Here is a 16,797-nt window from a genome sequence, read left to right as displayed (position 1 = left end):
TCCATTAGAGGATATAAAAAAGAAACTAGACAAATTCTACATGGTGTTGATCCTTCGTGCCCTACATCCCGATTTTGATCATCTCAGAGATCAACTTCTAACTAGTCATGAGGTCCCCTCTATGGAAACATTGACCACTCGCCTTCTGCGTGTCCCGGTATCTCAAACTCAAGAAGCGCATGAACTAGTGGAACCATCTGTCATGGTTGCCACACGAGGAAGAGGAGGACGTGGCACTAGAGGAGGAGGACGAGGAGGTCGGGGACGTACTCAATGCACATATTGTAAAAGGATGGGCCATACTCAAGAGAATTGCTACTCCTTACATGGTTTCCCTTCCAAAACCGCCAATATTTCGAAGACTGAAACTTCCACTTTGAAAACTGAAACCTCTACTTCTATGTTTTCTGAGGATGAATATCAAGAGTATTTAAGGTTAAAGTCTAACAGCTTGGCACAACCATCTCAATCTCCCAATACATCAACAGCCTGCGTTTCTCAATCTATGGAATGTCAAAATTCATGGGTAATTGACTCAGGTGCTTCTGATCACATTTCTGGTAATACCTCTTTGTTCTCATCTATTTCCTTTCGAGAAAAACCTCATTTCATAACCCTTGCAAATGGATCTAAAACTTCTTCCAAAGGAGTCGGTCATGTTTCTTTGTCTCCCTCCCTCAATCTCAACTCAGTCCTTTTTGTCCCTAATTGTCCTTTTAATTTAATTTCCTTAAGCCAGTTGACTAAAATGTTAAATTGTTCAATAACCTTTGATCATAAATCTTTTGTTATACAGGAGCGTGGTTCGGGGAGACAGATTGGAGAAGGATATGAAGCTGGCGGATTATACCATTTTGGATCTCGTCCAAGGGTGTCTTGTGTTGCTGCTCTTAATCCTAAAGTGCTACATGATCGACTTGGCCATCCTCATTTGTCCAAATTAAAAAAGATGTGTCCTGAACTTAGTGGTCTCCAAACCTTAGAATGTGAGTCATGTCAATTAGGAAAACATGTTAGATCTTCCTTTCCTAAAAGGTCTCAATCAATATGTAATTCTAGTTTTTCCATCATCCATTCTGATATATGGGGACCTAGTCGTATCTCCTCCTTTGGTTATAGATATTTTGTTACCTTTATTGATGAATATTCAAGATGTACTTGGGTTTATCTTATGAAAAATCGTTCTGAATTGTTAGCTATCTTTACATCCTTTTTGAATGAAATCAAGAATCAATTTGGTCAAGTAATCAAAATATTAAGAAGTGATAATGCCAAAGAGTATTTTTCATCCTCCTTTTCTGCCATCTTGAGTTCCCATGGTATCTTACATCAGTCTACTTGTCCTCATACACCACAGCAAAATGGTATAGCAGAACGCAAAAATAGACACTTGGTTGAAACTGCTCGTACCCTTTTGCTTGGTGCCCATATTCCTGTCCATCACTGGGGGGATGCCATCTTAACTGCATGTTATCTTATTAATAGGATGCCCTCCTCCTCTCTTGATAATAAAGTCCCTTTCTCCATTTTGTTTCCTAATGATCCTCTCTTTCATACATCTCCCCGAGTGTTTGGCTGTGTATGTTTTGTTCATGACATGTCTCCAGGTCTAGACAAACTCTCCGCTCGCGCTCTCAAATGTGTCTTCTTAGGCTATTCTCGACTTCAAAAAGGATATCGGTGTTACTCCCCTGAAACTAAGAAGTATTACATGTCTGCCAATGTCACATTCTTTGAACAGACTCCTTACTTCTCTCCATCTGTTCAGGATGTTTCTATCCTCCAGCAGGTCCTTCCTATTCCAATGGTTGAGTCAAATAGCTCCACTGTCTCTGTCATTCCCAGTCATGATCACAATCCTTCTACACCTGTTTCTCCACATACTGAGATCATCCCACACAGGGCCCCAATGGATAGTCCACCTCCCCAAGACAATGGTGAATCTCCTACTTCAGATTCTTCTCCCTCGTCACCTCCTCCCACGCCTCCTGGTGCAAATGATTCAGCATGGCCTATTGCCCTCAGAAAAGGTACTCGTTCCACTCGGAACCCTCATCCCATTTATAATTTTCTAAGCTATCATCGATTGTCGCCCTCCTATTTTTCTCTTTTATCCTCAGTGTCCTCTGTTGTTATACCCAAGAATGTGAAAGAAGCACTTGATCATCCTGGATGGCGACAAGCTATGATTGCAGAAATGCAGGCTCTTGACCACAGTAATACTTGGGAGCTGGTGCCCCTTCCCCCAGGAAAAAAGGCGGTTGGTTGTCGATGGGTGTATGCAGTTAAAGTTGGCCCTGATGGTGAAATTGATCGGCTCAAAGCTCGGCTTGTTGCAAAAGGTTACACTCAGGTTTATGGTCTTGATTATTGTGACACTTTCTCTCCTGTAGCCAAGATGACTACTATTCGTCTCTTCTTTGCCATGGCAGCCATTCGTCACTGGCCACTTCATCAATTGGATATCAAGAATGCCTTCCTACATGGTGATCTTGAGGAAGAAGTTTATATGGAGCAACCTCCAGGGTTTGTTGCTCAGGGGGAGTCTGGTATGGTATGCAAATTGCATCGATCTCTATATGGCCTCAAGCAATCCCCACGTGCTTGGTTTGGAAAGTTTAGCTCCATTGTTCAAAAATTTGGGCTAAAACGCAGTGAAGCAGACCATTCAGTTTTTTATTGTCATTCTTCTCTCGGGAAATGTGTTTACTTAATAGTATATGTTGATGATATTGTCATTACAGGAAATGATGCTGTTGGAATATCTCAACTAAAAGAGTACTTGTGTAGACATTTTCAAACCAAGGATCTTGGAAGTCTCAAATATTTCTTAGGCATTGAAGTAGCGCAATCAAAAGATGGAGTTGTAATCTCCCAAAGGAAGTATGCTCTTGATATATTACAAGAAACAGGCATGATTGATTGTAGACCGGTAGACAGTCCCATGGACCCAAACCAGAAATTAAGGACAGAAGAAGGTGAATTATTCTCCGATCCAGAGAGGTATAGGAGGCTGGTTGGCAAACTGATTTATCTCACTATTACAAGGCCAGATCTATCCTTTGCAGTTGGAGTGGTTAGTCAGTTCATGCAGGCTCCATGTATTGACCATTGGAATGCTCTCATTCGCATTCTAAGGTATGTAAAGAAGGCTCCCGGGCAAGGATTGTTATATGAAGATAAAGGAAGCATTCATGTCTCTGGGTATTGTGATGCATATTGGGCAGGTTCACCTATTGATAGACGGTCTACAACAGGATATTGTGTTTTTCTGGGAGGAAACATTATTTCATGGAAAAGTAAGAAACAGAATGTAGTAGCTCGATCAACCGCGGAAGCCGAGTATAGGGCAATGGCATCACTAACATGTGAACTTATATGGGTGAAACAATTCCTTCAAGAGGTTAAATTTTGTGACATCCATACTATGAAGATGTATTGCGACAATCAAGCTGCTCTCCACATTGCATCAAATCCAGTGTTTCACGAGAGGACTAAACATATAGAAATTGATTGTCATTTTGTTCGTGAAAAGTTGTTGACCAAAGAAATATGTACTGAGTTTATTGGGTCAAACGATCAACTCGCAGATGTATTGACCAAGTCATTAAGGGGTCCTCGGATTGAGTTTATTTGTTCCAAGCTTGGTACATACAATTTGTATGCTCCAGCTTGAGGGGGAGTGTTAGGATATTTATCCTATTTTATCATCATTATAGTGTGTCAAGGGTTACCCTATTTATCATGATTATATTATGTCTAGGATTACCCTATTTATCATGATTATATTGTGTCTAGGGTTACCCTATTTATCATGTATTTGTGTATCAATTTATTCTTATAAATAGAAGATTGTGAGAGGGATCAATCAAGCCCTCTAGAATTATTTTACAGTTTCAATCTTAAGTCTACCCACTAAAACTAGATGATTGTAGGTGTGTCGCATCTTACTACATATCAGTTATGAGTCTATGATTATCGTGTCTTTACAGATGAAGTCATAAACTATAGGCTAAGGTTGCTGATTGTTTTTATTCTAATGATTCTTGTCAAACAGGCATTCTTTTGTGATTTACAATCCTTAGGAACCAATGTCATAAGTTCCCCAAGGCTTCATTCCATAGGGTACTAGTTCACGGACTGATGGGTTAGAGTGGGTATGCAGAGAACTTGCTAACTTGAATATTTAATTTATGTGCGAAAAATACATAATTTGCTCTTATTCACTATACAGTGACAGTGAGGATGGAGGCTGAATACATGCAGAGCTGGAAAGAATGCTTGTTTGTTGAGTGGCTCCTCCTACTGTCCTACAAACTTTGGGGATTTAGAAACTCATCTGTGGTAGAAACTATAAAATGCTTGATAGAAGAGTCTTACATTTTATAGTTATATTGACTATAGAGTTTGCAGAAATACATATTCCTTCCACTTTCTATTTTATAAATAATATATGGAATTGCTTTTATTCATGTATACCTAACGACTGACTGCCTTATCTTTTACCATTTTGTTTATGAATATATTTTTGATGCTTGCATGTACATTTAGTTAATATAATTCATTTGATATGTATAGATAGAGAAAGGTGCGGGCTACATGTTGTTTAAAAATTTTAGGAGCCCAGTAATTTATCATGAGAAGGATGCAAGTCTTGAAATTTTAAGCCAAGGTAATTGTGAATTTTCTACGACTAACATAGCAAATGATGTGCCATTTGTTGATTTTTCATGATTCATGTCTGCATATTTACAATTTTTGATGTTGGTCTCATATGTAGCTGTTCAGGAGTTAGATGATAAAGCAGGTGGTCATTCTAAGTTGCTCGATGTTGTGAGATGTACATCTTTGGAGCAACATTGGATAATTAAAGATCTATGTAGTTTTTCTCCTCTTCAGAATTTGCTCCTATATTACCCAGGTAACCAATAGGTTGATCAATGTTTTTTCTGCATTTCTTCCATCTCATCCTAGAGTTGTTAGGCAGATTTCCTGAGAATGAGCCAGACAAATGAAGTTTATGCTCCTCTATCTTTCCTTCTCAATATTGCATCATTAATTAGAATATGCTTTTGCATGTCTTTCTAAAGTGCTGTAATATATTTGCCACCACTTTCTGTGGATTGAATTCAATGTTATGTCGGTGATCAAATGCTTTTCTGTTTTTGTGAAACATAATGATGTCAAATCAAGCATCTAAATTCAGTAGGGAATGTATTCATTATGTTCAATGGGCATTTGAAATTCAGCGAAATGTCTCTTAATCCTTCACATGTATTGAAGAACCATACAACAATGGGCATTTGTTGTAACTTCCACATATTTGGTGGACATTTTCTTGAAATAGTTTGCAACTGAGAGATATTTGAATCACCAAAATAAAGAACTGTTACAAATAAGGAAGAAACAAATAGGTTTAAATAGGAAGCAACATAAAATAAACCAAATTTGATACCGGAATATTCGGTTTGATAACCCGCTATTAGTTCTTCTTCCGCTTCTGGTAAATCAAAAGGTAATCTTTCACATTCTGCTAGGGAAGAGATTAGAAAAACGAGGAAACCCATAGGTTGACGCCACAAATTCCATCCCCAAAAACCATATTTGGATTGTGCATCAACTATATCAACTGTACTTAAACTGTTAGATAATCCTAGTCGGTGATGACATTACTGTTACCATCTCTATTACAGAACCGTACATGAGATTTTCATCTCATACGGCTCCTTTAAAGCCTTCAAAAAATATAAGAACCCGTCCGATTATTTATCCCTTGATATATACCTAAGATAGAGAAGATTCTATTTTCTCGGACGGTTCTGAATTAGACCCATTGAATTCTGTCTGTTCTAAAAAAAATTTTAAATGAAGACACACTTATTTAAAAAATCAAAACATTTGAACATTTATTGAATTTCTTTAGATAAATAAAAAATAGAAAAGGTATTTCTGAATTGATCTCATCCTTTAAAAAATTCAAAATTAAATTTGTTGAGTAATAACTTAATTTCATTTTTGCATAAAATACTCTTTTAAAATTATCAAGAACTCCCACATCATTTTCGATTCCGAAAAAGAATTAGATGTTCCTTTTTTAAATTCAATTATGACTATCTCCATAAATATGGAGGATATAAGACAAAAAAGAAAAAGGAGATCACTTTGACCTCTTATACTTTTTCTTTTTTGTGCAAGCAAAAGAAAGGGGACTTCCAAAAATTAAAGGATTATTTCGTTCCTGATAGTTATTTATTTAATCAATGGATGGAAGTATACTCTAGATCGGAATTGTGGGGAGTACTGCCTTATTTTTTCTACCAACTTCAAGTCCCCATTAGTATTCTTTTTCTATTATACATAAATACTCTTTTGGATAATTTCAAAAATAAATATACGTTACTAATCTTTTGTGTATTTTGGTGTTTCTAGCCATCCATTCATTTTTTTTATTATATTAATATATTAATCCCTTTTTTTAATTTTGTTAATATATGTATGCTAATTCATACAAATGATATTGAAAATTTTAAAAAGGTTGGTCTTTTGCGTCCGCTTCAAGACTGGATTACTAATCAACAAATCTTGGGAAAAACAACCACTTCTATATATAGAATAAAATATATAGAATCTAATTCTAGAATTTCATTGATTTTTTCACCTTATTCTTATACATAGAAAATTAGACTCAATATTTTTACTGCAATTTGAAATAATCATACTTTCTCTATCAGTAATAGAGTATGTATTCTATCAATTATATTCAATAAAAGCTGTTTTATTGCACTCATATAACTATCTGATTCAATTATTCAATCCAAATGCGAAAAGAATATAGATATATTCTTTATAGATTCTTTTTGTACTTTAAATATTAAATATAAGGAGAGGCTTATAGGAAAGAGTATCAAAAAATTTCTGTCTCAACGAAGCACACATAGAGATATCGATAACACACATAGAGTTAATGGTATTTCATAACTAATTGATTGAGCAGCTGCTCGTAGACCACCCAAAAAGGAATATTTATTATTTGACCCATATCCTGACATAAGAAGTCCAATGGGGGCAATACTCGAAATAGCAATCCATAAAAAAACACCAATATTCAGATCAGATAAAACAAAGTTATAGCCAAAAGGAATTACTGAATAGCTTATTATAATGGATATGACTGAGATAGATGGTCCGAAACTAAATAAACGAATATCTCCTCTAGATGGAATAAAATCAAGCATCTAAATTCAGTAGGGAATGTATTCATTATGTTCAATGGGCATTTGAAATTCAGCGAAATGTCTCTTAATCCTTCACATGTATTGAAGAACCATACAACAATGGGCATTTGTTGTAACTTCCACATATTTGGTGGACATTTTCTTGAAATAGTTTGCAACTGAGAGAATCCAATAAAATATTGGTAGTTTGTGCTCTCAAAGTATAACGATTGCATTAAAAATGATGGTAATCATAGGATATTTGTGCCATTCTGTTGGATCCTGGTTACATAATAAACTATCAAATTTAGGAGAAAGATTATATTTCTTATTATGTATGTCTTCTTACATACAATGGATATATATACAAGAGCCTATAGAATGTTTTAGGAAATAAAAAACAACCTATTCTACGAAACAAATCCCTAGAATTGTGGGATTATTATACTAGCAATAATAGCAAGATACACAAAATATAACAAATTAAATACATGGTAATAATATCTAAAATTTCCTAAAATATATTTTGGCACTCCCTGGTGAGTAAGTGTTTTCTATTCCCAGCTTGGATATAATTCTTTCAAAATTATTGCTACTCAACCCCTTGGTGAGTATGTGTTAGGAACCTCACAAAGAGCTAAAGCTCAATCTACAAATTTTCATTCCCCCTTCTCCTCTCCTATACATGACAATATTTAGACTTTTACAAAAAGTCTCCATCTCATTTCACATAACAACTAACTGTTAACCAATTAACTATTTCTATTTTTATTTCTCTTCCTATAGTATATTTTCCAGATCCCCCTCGTTTTTCCCTTGCCTATAGTATGCCTGCAAGTTGACCTTGAGTGGACACATATAGGGTACAAATCAAGCCACAATCAAGCTTCTCTTTGATAAAATGTCTGTCCACCTCAATATGTTTGGTTCTATCATGCTGTACTGAATTGTGGGCTATACTAATTGTAGATTTATTATCATAATATAACCTCATAGGTTCATCCCACTTTATCCTTAAGTCTTCCAATATAATCTTTAGTCATAAAAGTTCACATATTCCTTGGACCATTGCTCGAAATTCTACTTCAGCACTAGATCTAGTTATCACACTTTTTTTTTTGCTCTTCCAAGTTACTAGGTATCCACCAAGAAAAGTACAATATCCAGTAGTTGACCTCCTATCCACAACTAAACCGGCATAATCAACATTTGTATATGCCTCATGACTAGCATTCTTATTTCTTTTGAACAAAATTCCTCTTCTTGGAGTCCCTTTTAAATACTGGAAATTCTAAGTGCAACTTGTAACTATGCTTCCTTTGGTTTGTGCATAAATTGACTAACTAAACTTACAACAAAGGCAATATCTGGTCTAGTGTGAGGTAAATGAGTCTTCTCACAAGTCTTTGGTACATTTCTTTATTCACAGAAACATCCTCCTCTGCATTTCCCAACTTTATATTTGGATCAATAAGTGTACTTGCTGGTTTTCCTAAAGTCTTGATTTCAAATTCCTTGGCAAGGCATTGGCTCAACCTTTGTTACTTCCCCTGAATCAGAATGTTTGATGAATAAAGTGTGGTCCCCTTGGCTCTGTTGGTATTTAAGACTTGTCATAACATGGTCTCTCATCTTCACTAAAGTAGGAGCCATCAAGTGGTATCAAAGCCAAGAAAATATATTTTCTTACCCTTGGGTCAGGTTTTCCTCTTCCATTACTATGAACATGTACAAAGGAGACACACCCAAATATTCTAGGTTGAAGGTTATATGTATGTATTACGCGTGGGTAGAATGAGTTTAAGACTTCCATGGGGCTTTTTGAGGATAAAACAGTAAAAGGTAATCTATTAATCAAGTAAGTAGTAGTGAGTATAGCTTCACCCCAAAACTTTTTTGGAACATTATTTTGGAAAAGAAGTGGTCTAGTTTGAACATTAGTTTATTGCTGATAGGAAAAGGTACACACTTGTGTTTGGCAAGCTCACACCTCACAATGAAGACTTTCCAGATTTAAACTTTTAAACAAGGAAGGAAATATTGACTTTATGACCTGAAATGAAGGATGTCCCAAACTACAATGAAACAATTGGATTTTTTCTTTGCTGGTCATGGAGGATTCAGATATTAGTCCAGGGAAAATTGATAGGAAGGTTTATAATTTGCTAATAACTAAAAATCTGTAGATATAATAATTTATATTTAATTCTTTGGTTCTGTTTGACTGAAATTAATTAGATACTGCAACTTCTTTTGTCCTATTTTACAGGTTGTGTTTCTGCAGATGAAAGTCATAATCGCCTCTTCTTTTCTGATTGCAATCATCATAGGATTCTTGTATCAGATGGGAATGGAGAAATTCTGGACTGTGTATGTATACTCATCAATAACTGCAGTTCAAGATTAATTCTGATTTCAGTTCCTTTAATGGCTTATTTTTCTTTGTAATTGGCTGATTTTAATGTGAAGACTGAATTATGGTGTGAAATGCTTAAGTGAAAAAGTACTCAACAACTTCTATAGTTTATATTCATCTCAATAAATTACATTTATGTTCAATAAATAAAGAAATGTAACTGCATATGAGCAATCATTTATTATCACAGTAAAGTCTCATTGGTTCATCCCACTTTATTCTCAGTCTTTCAAGATGATTTTTAGCCATAGTAGTTCACATATCTCGTGCCATTGCCTTTGACTCTGCTGCAACACTAGATCTTGTTACCACATTTTGTTTTTTACTCTTTAAACTTACAACATTCCTACCAAGTACAATATCAAGTAGTTGATCTCCTATGCACAATTGACCCAACATAGTCAACATTTGTATATACTTCGAGATTCACATTTCATTTCATTTGACCAAAATTCCCTTGCTTGGAGTCTCTTTTAGACATTTTACAATGACAAGCATATTTTTGGTGACTTCTTCCTCAGAAATAAGCTAGAGGTGACTCTTCTTGGACGTATGAATCATAAAAGTGGTGTCTTTTCCACCACAATACTATTGGTTTGAAGCTTCCAAATGCTGTTTTGATAAGTCAGACCTTGCTTTGCTTGGCAAGAAATTCCCCTCGGATTAATGGTCCTTCTGGCTACTTGGCTAAGCTAAGTTTCTCCAGCTTCTCCCAGCAACCCTAAGTTGCGTTGCAAACAATTGGTTTCTGGTGGAGATAGTATTTCTATTTATTTGTGAGAATTGTTTTCATCTAACAAGCGGAAAGCTTAGTAAGCTTAAGCTTTTTTGGAATGATCTCTTAGCACTTATGCATCTCATATTTACGATTTTTTTCCTTTTTTAATTACAATCTTTATGGTTATAGGCACATATAATCATAATCAGATTTGTTAGGATTTGATTTATGGATATATCTATTATTTATGAATAAAATTTTCTACAATTATTTGTATTTAATGCAATTAGCCTTATATAAAATGAACTCTGATTTAGATACATAGTTTTCAACATTTCTTACATCTTTTTATGTATTTCAACATTAATAGTATATTCCTAAATCGAATCATTAATTATGGAAGTAATTCATTAATTCTGATGTAAGGAAGTCACTTGTAAGAGATCATTGAGATATTCTAAAATATTTAAGATACAATGAAAATATCGGCCAGTTTGTTTAAGTTTTCACCAAAGAATAGTTTTTTTTAAGTGCTTAACGGACTTTTTGGTCCCAAAGTTTGTGGGATTTTCAATGTTATCCCTTGATTTTTTTTTGTTTTCAATTCATTTTCCATTTTGTATAAAAGAAGCTATTTAAAACAATTTCTTATAAATAAATTATTTCTTTTAAAGATGTGTTTCTTTGTTGTATACACGCATGAATTAACTTTTTTTAATTCAAATCTTTTACCAAAATGAATAAATTATTTCATACCAGAATCACTCTTTTTTAATCTTAAACAAACTGACCCATTATAAGATGTTGAACAATTATCTATCAAGTAACTGTTCTTCACACAAACTTGAAAAATATAATCACAAATGTAGGATACTAGATAGTCACAATCATGCTTGGTGATGGGTTCTGAGAAGTGTTAGACAGTGGTATGCTTATGGTAACCCTTTTGAAATGACTTTCTTTTTCTATCATGATACACTAAGGAGTTCTCCCATTTAGATTTTAAATGTCAGAATTTATGTAGATAGCCGTTGTACATTTTTGAACCACTTAGCTGAACTTTCATCAGGATAACTTTTTGTTGTCTCTTATCCAGATTGGATCTTCCCCGGGATTTGAGGATGGAGATTTTGAATCTGCTAAATTAAGGCGTCCTGCAGGTTCATACTACCATCCTACTGAGGATTGCTTATATTTTGTGGATTCAGAGGTATGCATTTGGATGTACATACACTGATTTAAATATCAAATATCAATATCTCTTTCAATGGTTATATGTAGTTCTGTCTAGGCTGCTATAGGATTTATTTAGCCATTTCTTCAGGATCTGTTTAAAACACAAGGCTAACTTTTCTGCAAATTCAACTTTTTTTGTTGATTTAGTGCTTGAAAAGTTTACACACCCACCTAACATGCTGGAAAACTTTAAAATCTTCTCCCTTCATAATTGTTTCCGTGCAGTACTCTTTAGTTTTTTTGGTGATTTGCATGTTTAACTACTGCTTCAGGAACTGACTTATTAACAAAATTGTTTATCTCAATTTTGTGAAGGAATTTTTTTTTTTATTGATGTAAGAAATACAAGATAAAAATGAGATTATATACCAAGTAGTAGTGATAGACAATATTCTATATTTGAGCCTTGTGGATGGAAGAAAACATTGTTGGAAGGGAAGGTTATGCTAAAGTTGATAAGTTCGGTGTTACAATTGAGACTAGTCACCGGCAAAGCTAATAGGTACTTGGTACCTTTGATATGGTAAACAAATAACACCTAGGAATGTTAGATAAGCTGAAATTTTGTTATAGCTGTCCACTATATCCGACGTTTTTGGAGCTGTGCTTGGTTTAGAATTTTAACATATAGATTATTTCAAGATTTTTGTGTGGTGACCAACAAAGCTGAATTGTTAGGTTACTGGTAATATAATCATACTTGAATAAATAATTATTTTGTTGATAAAAAAACACATTTACATTCTCATCACCTCTATTTGTAACATTTGAAGTATTCAGGTCAACCTTTATTTTAAGGTCATCAATTATGATTTTCATCTAGAGTCCTTTATACATATCTTGAGCAAGTGTTCAAAATTCAGCTTCTACAATTAAACAAGATACTCTACCCTATTTTTCAGAGGTAGATTTTTTGTCAGTAATAGAACATGCATAAACTATATTGGTATTTATCTTCAAGATTGAAGTGCTTTCTTTCCTAAATAGTAAATCCCTTTTTCTAAGCTTCATTTCAAGTGCTGAAAATTTTTGTCAACTGATTGCATGTGTCTTTCTCTTGGATCATGCAAATGTTGACTTACCGCTTTAACTGGATAAGCAATGTTGATCTCGTGGGTAATAGATAAATAAGCTTTTGTACAATTTTGGCTTTGTCTTTTCTCTTGAAAAAAGAATTATTTTTATTATCATCATTCATGTCTATTACATTCTCCTTACACCTATTTGTAACAATCTAATCTTCCACGGAAGGGAAATAAGGAAACAATATACTGAAAAATAAAATAGAAGATTCTACAGATATTTTCTCTAATTAGGAAGATTCCACAAATATTTTCTCTAATTAGGAAGACTTTCCTCAAATTACAACACCTCCTCAAGTTGGTAAATAAATATCAATCATTCCCAACTTGCCTATAAGATCTTGAAATCTAGTCGGAGGGAGCTCTTTTGTAAAAATATCTGCTATCTGAAATTCCGTATGAACATGAATTGTAATCACAAAGCCTCTGTCTAGATTATCTTTGATGAATGTCTGTTAATCTCAATGTGTTTGGTCCTGTCATGTTGTACTAGATTATGGGCAATGCTCATGGCAGACTTATTGTCACAGTATAGTTTCACAGGGTTGTCCACCTTGACTTAGGTCATCCAAAATGATTTTCTTTCGGAGTCCTTCACACATTCCTTGAGCAAGAGCTCAAAATTCAACTTCTCCACTACAACGAGATATTTTATCTTGCTTTTGCTCCTCCACGTTTCTAGACTATCTTCAAGAAAAACACAATACCCAAAAGTAGATCTTTTGTCAGTAATAGAACCTGCATAGTTAGCATCAATCTATATTTTCATAGTCAATGTGTCTTTCTATTTGAACAATAGCCCCTTTCTTGGACTTGACTTCAAGTATTGGAGAATTTTGTCAACTACTTGCATGTGTCTCTCTCTTGAATCATGCATAAATTGACTCGCTACACTAACTGCATAAGCAATGCATGGTCTTATGGGTGATAGATAAATCAATTTTCCTACCAATCTCTGATATTGGCCTTCTCTACAGTAGCACTTCACTTCCAATTCTGTGATTATGTTACTGTTGAGGTTCTACATCCTAACTTTCTTGTTTCTTTGAGGAGATCAAGTACATATTTCCTTTAGGATATGAAAATTTCGTTCTTGGAGTAAGCAACCTCTATTTCAAGAAAATATTTGAGTTTACCTAGGTCTTTCATTTGAAATTGGGCTGCCAATTTTTCTTTTGATGCCAGATGCCAATTTTTCTGTTTCATCATCTCTTGCAATAATCATGTAGGCCACATAGACAAGCAATACAATGAGTTTACCTATAGAAGAGTGCTTTATGAATAGAGTATGATCTCCTTGGCTTTGTCTATATCCCAAGGAAACCATTGCTTTTGTAAATCTTACAAACCATGCTTTAGGGGATAGCTTAAGACCATACAATGCTTTCTTTAGGAGGCATACCTTGTTTCTTTAATTTTTCAATTCAAAACTTAGGGGAATCTCCTTATACACTTCCTCTTCTAGATTTCCATGAAGAAAGAGATTCTTCACATCCAGAGGGCTTACTCATTGATTGAACTATTACTTTCAAGCACTCGAGTTCCTTCGTATAAGCTTTCATATCAAGATCTGGTGGTAGTGAAGTACTAGATTGATTGGTGGCTTCCTATCCTGAGGTAGTATGATTTTCCCATCTTTGAGCAAAGCCTTTGTTGTTTCCCATATGCTTGAGAACATTATTTCTTCCATGGAGCTTGAAGCATTTTTCCTTGGTATGTTTAGATCTTCTACAATATGAACAATAGTCTCCATGATTACCTTTTTCAAACGAATTTCCTTCGGCTTTTGTTTCCTTGTGGACTCCCTTTCTGGTTTTCATGGTAGAGCCTGTGTTGGAGATCCCCTCATCAAGCATGACAGCTCTCCGAGTGTCTTCCCCTCTTACCATAAAAAATACTTTTGATAGGGATGGTAAGTTTTCTCTTTCTAAGATTTGTACCTGAATTGGGTTGTACTCATGATTCAGGCCATGGTGAAATTTAAAGATTCTTCCTCTTTCCACGACTTCAGCATGTGCGACAACATCGGTTTTACACCTTTATTGTTTAGTACTGATCTAAATCAATCAAAAGTTTATTCAGGATTATGTGATATTCTGATACGGAAAGGGAGTCTTGTTTTGTATTAAATATTCTGCTTTCATTGTCATAGCATGCAGCAAAATCCTTTTTTAATGAAAAAGTACACTTTCCTATCAACGACCCCAATAGCTACGGCGGCACCCGCAGTGGCCGGACATCGGCGACGATGTCTACTGTTTCAGTGGAAACGAAGCTCCCAAGATCGAAAGTTCTGATACCATCTTGAAAAGAGGATGATTTTTATTGTTATCATTCATGTATGTTATATTCTTCTTACACCTATTTGTAACCATCTAATATTCCAAAAAAGGGAAATAAGGAAACATTATACTTAAAAATAAACTAGAAGATTCTACAGATATATTCTCTAATTAAGAAGATTTTACATATATTTTCTCTAATTAGGAAGATTTTCCTCTAATTACAACATTTTCTACACGACTCGCTTCACTTCTGATTTTATGAATTTGTTCAATAAGAACTTTTGAACAATGTTGTTAAAATTCAGTGTAAAGTTGCAAACTCACATGATCTTGTTAGTATGGAGAATGTTACAAGCTGATGCAATTGTGGATTGGGTAATGCAGATTGCTTTGAGATTGTAATGATGCCTGTTGAATCATGGGACCGTGCACTGCAACAATTATTTCTATTTTGTGGAGCTAGTGTTTGACAACCCATTGTTGGATAAATGACGACCTGACCTGACCCACAAAATTGTGACCCTTTCACTATGAGTTTCAATTCATGGAGGAATCTCCATGTTTACTTCTTCTAAAGCTCTGTGAAGAAAGACATTTTGTCCAACTCCCAACCTGAATGAGTCACTAGATCAAGAACAACTCAACCCTTACAATCTTTGCTATTGGAACAAATGCCTCCTCAATTCCATATGTTTAAGTGTCCCTTTGCAATGAATCTAACTTTATATTTGTCTATTATCCTATCTACTTCATATTTCACTTTAAATATCCATCTGCATCTTATACCCTTTTGTCTTGGTTTGTCAACAATTTGCTCAGTTAAGTTTCTGTACAAATATAGCTCTATTGACCAGTTGTGGGACATGTAAAACATCCTTTAATACAAAGATGATTCTAAAGTTATATTTCTAGATTCACATATGGCCCTTGCAATTTTATCTATTTATTGATGTATGAATTGAAAAGCATGGGAAATGGAGTCATGTGACTGATTGCTCACGAATCAAGAATCCAAATTGCTGAGATACAGGACCAATTGTATTGAATGGACTCTTCCCTTTCATGGACAGGGTACACGATCTAGAGGACATATTGATTCAATAATTTTTGTTAGAAGATAAAGTTCCTCACTATAGGATTTCATATGAAGTTTTGATTGAGGTGGATCAATGTGGGTTGATTTATTTGTTGTTCTGAGGTTGATTTATTTCATATGCCTGCCCATCTTTGTGAGTTTGTTTCCTTTGTTGCCTCTTATGAACACGGGACATCATCTCTTCCATGGAGTTTGAAACATGCTTTCTTAATATTCTTAGATCTTTTACAGAATGAGCAATAATCTGCACAATTACTTTTCGGAGAGGATCTCCTAGTGTTTGATCCCTTGAAGACCCCTTGTCCTTGCTATTGTGATAGACCTTGTGCTGGAGATTTCTCCATTAAGCATGACAATCCTTTGAGTTATTATCCCTGTTGTTGGAAGTCCCACATCGACTAGAGATAAAGCCAATTCATAGTTTATAAGTGGGTGCAAACCTCACCCTACAAGCCGGTTTTGTGGGGTTGAGTTAGGCTTAAAGTCCACTTCTAACATGGTATCAGAGCCATAGTTAGAGCCTATCCTAGCGATATTTGTTGTTTGCTGGGCATATTGTTCCACTCGCTATTGGGCCGCTATCGGACCACCCATTAAAATTGTCTAATCCCACGCTCAAGATTTATATACCTCGGCGTGAGGGGGGTGTGTTGGAAGTTTCACATCGACTAGAGATAAAGCCAATTCATAGTTTATAAGTGGGTGCAAACCTCATCCTACAAGCCGGTTTTGTGGGGTTGAGTTAGGCTT

General features: G+C 35.0%; 1 protein-coding gene across 2 annotated transcripts in view; it reads left to right on the top strand.

Annotated features, from left to right (window-relative positions):
- LOC108347389 (uncharacterized) overlaps positions 1-16,797 on the top strand; it is a 41,403-nt gene that overhangs the window by 3,952 nt on the left and 20,654 nt on the right. Inside the window, exons 1-6 of one of the 2 annotated variants that reach the window (XM_052868351.1) lie at positions 4,082-4,157; positions 4,235-4,344; positions 4,579-4,672; positions 4,781-4,921; positions 9,484-9,584; positions 11,445-11,558. In XM_052868351.1, the coding sequence (XP_052724311.1) occupies positions 4,246-4,344; positions 4,579-4,672; positions 4,781-4,921; positions 9,484-9,584; positions 11,445-11,558 (549 nt within the window). In that variant the 5' untranslated portion in view covers positions 4,082-4,157; positions 4,235-4,245. Of the gene's footprint in view, positions 1-4,081; positions 4,158-4,234; positions 4,345-4,578; positions 4,673-4,780; positions 4,922-9,483; positions 9,585-11,444; positions 11,559-16,797 lie in introns of those variants that run through there. The other variant, XM_017586590.2, reaches the window with a different exon arrangement.

The sequence above is a fragment of the Vigna angularis genome, chromosome 9 (assembly GCF_016808095.1).
Source record: "Vigna angularis cultivar LongXiaoDou No.4 chromosome 9, ASM1680809v1, whole genome shotgun sequence".
Taxonomy (NCBI): domain Eukaryota; kingdom Viridiplantae; phylum Streptophyta; class Magnoliopsida; order Fabales; family Fabaceae; genus Vigna; species Vigna angularis.
Note: the sequence above shows the minus strand (reverse complement) of the source record. Positions and strands in the feature narration are given on the sequence as shown.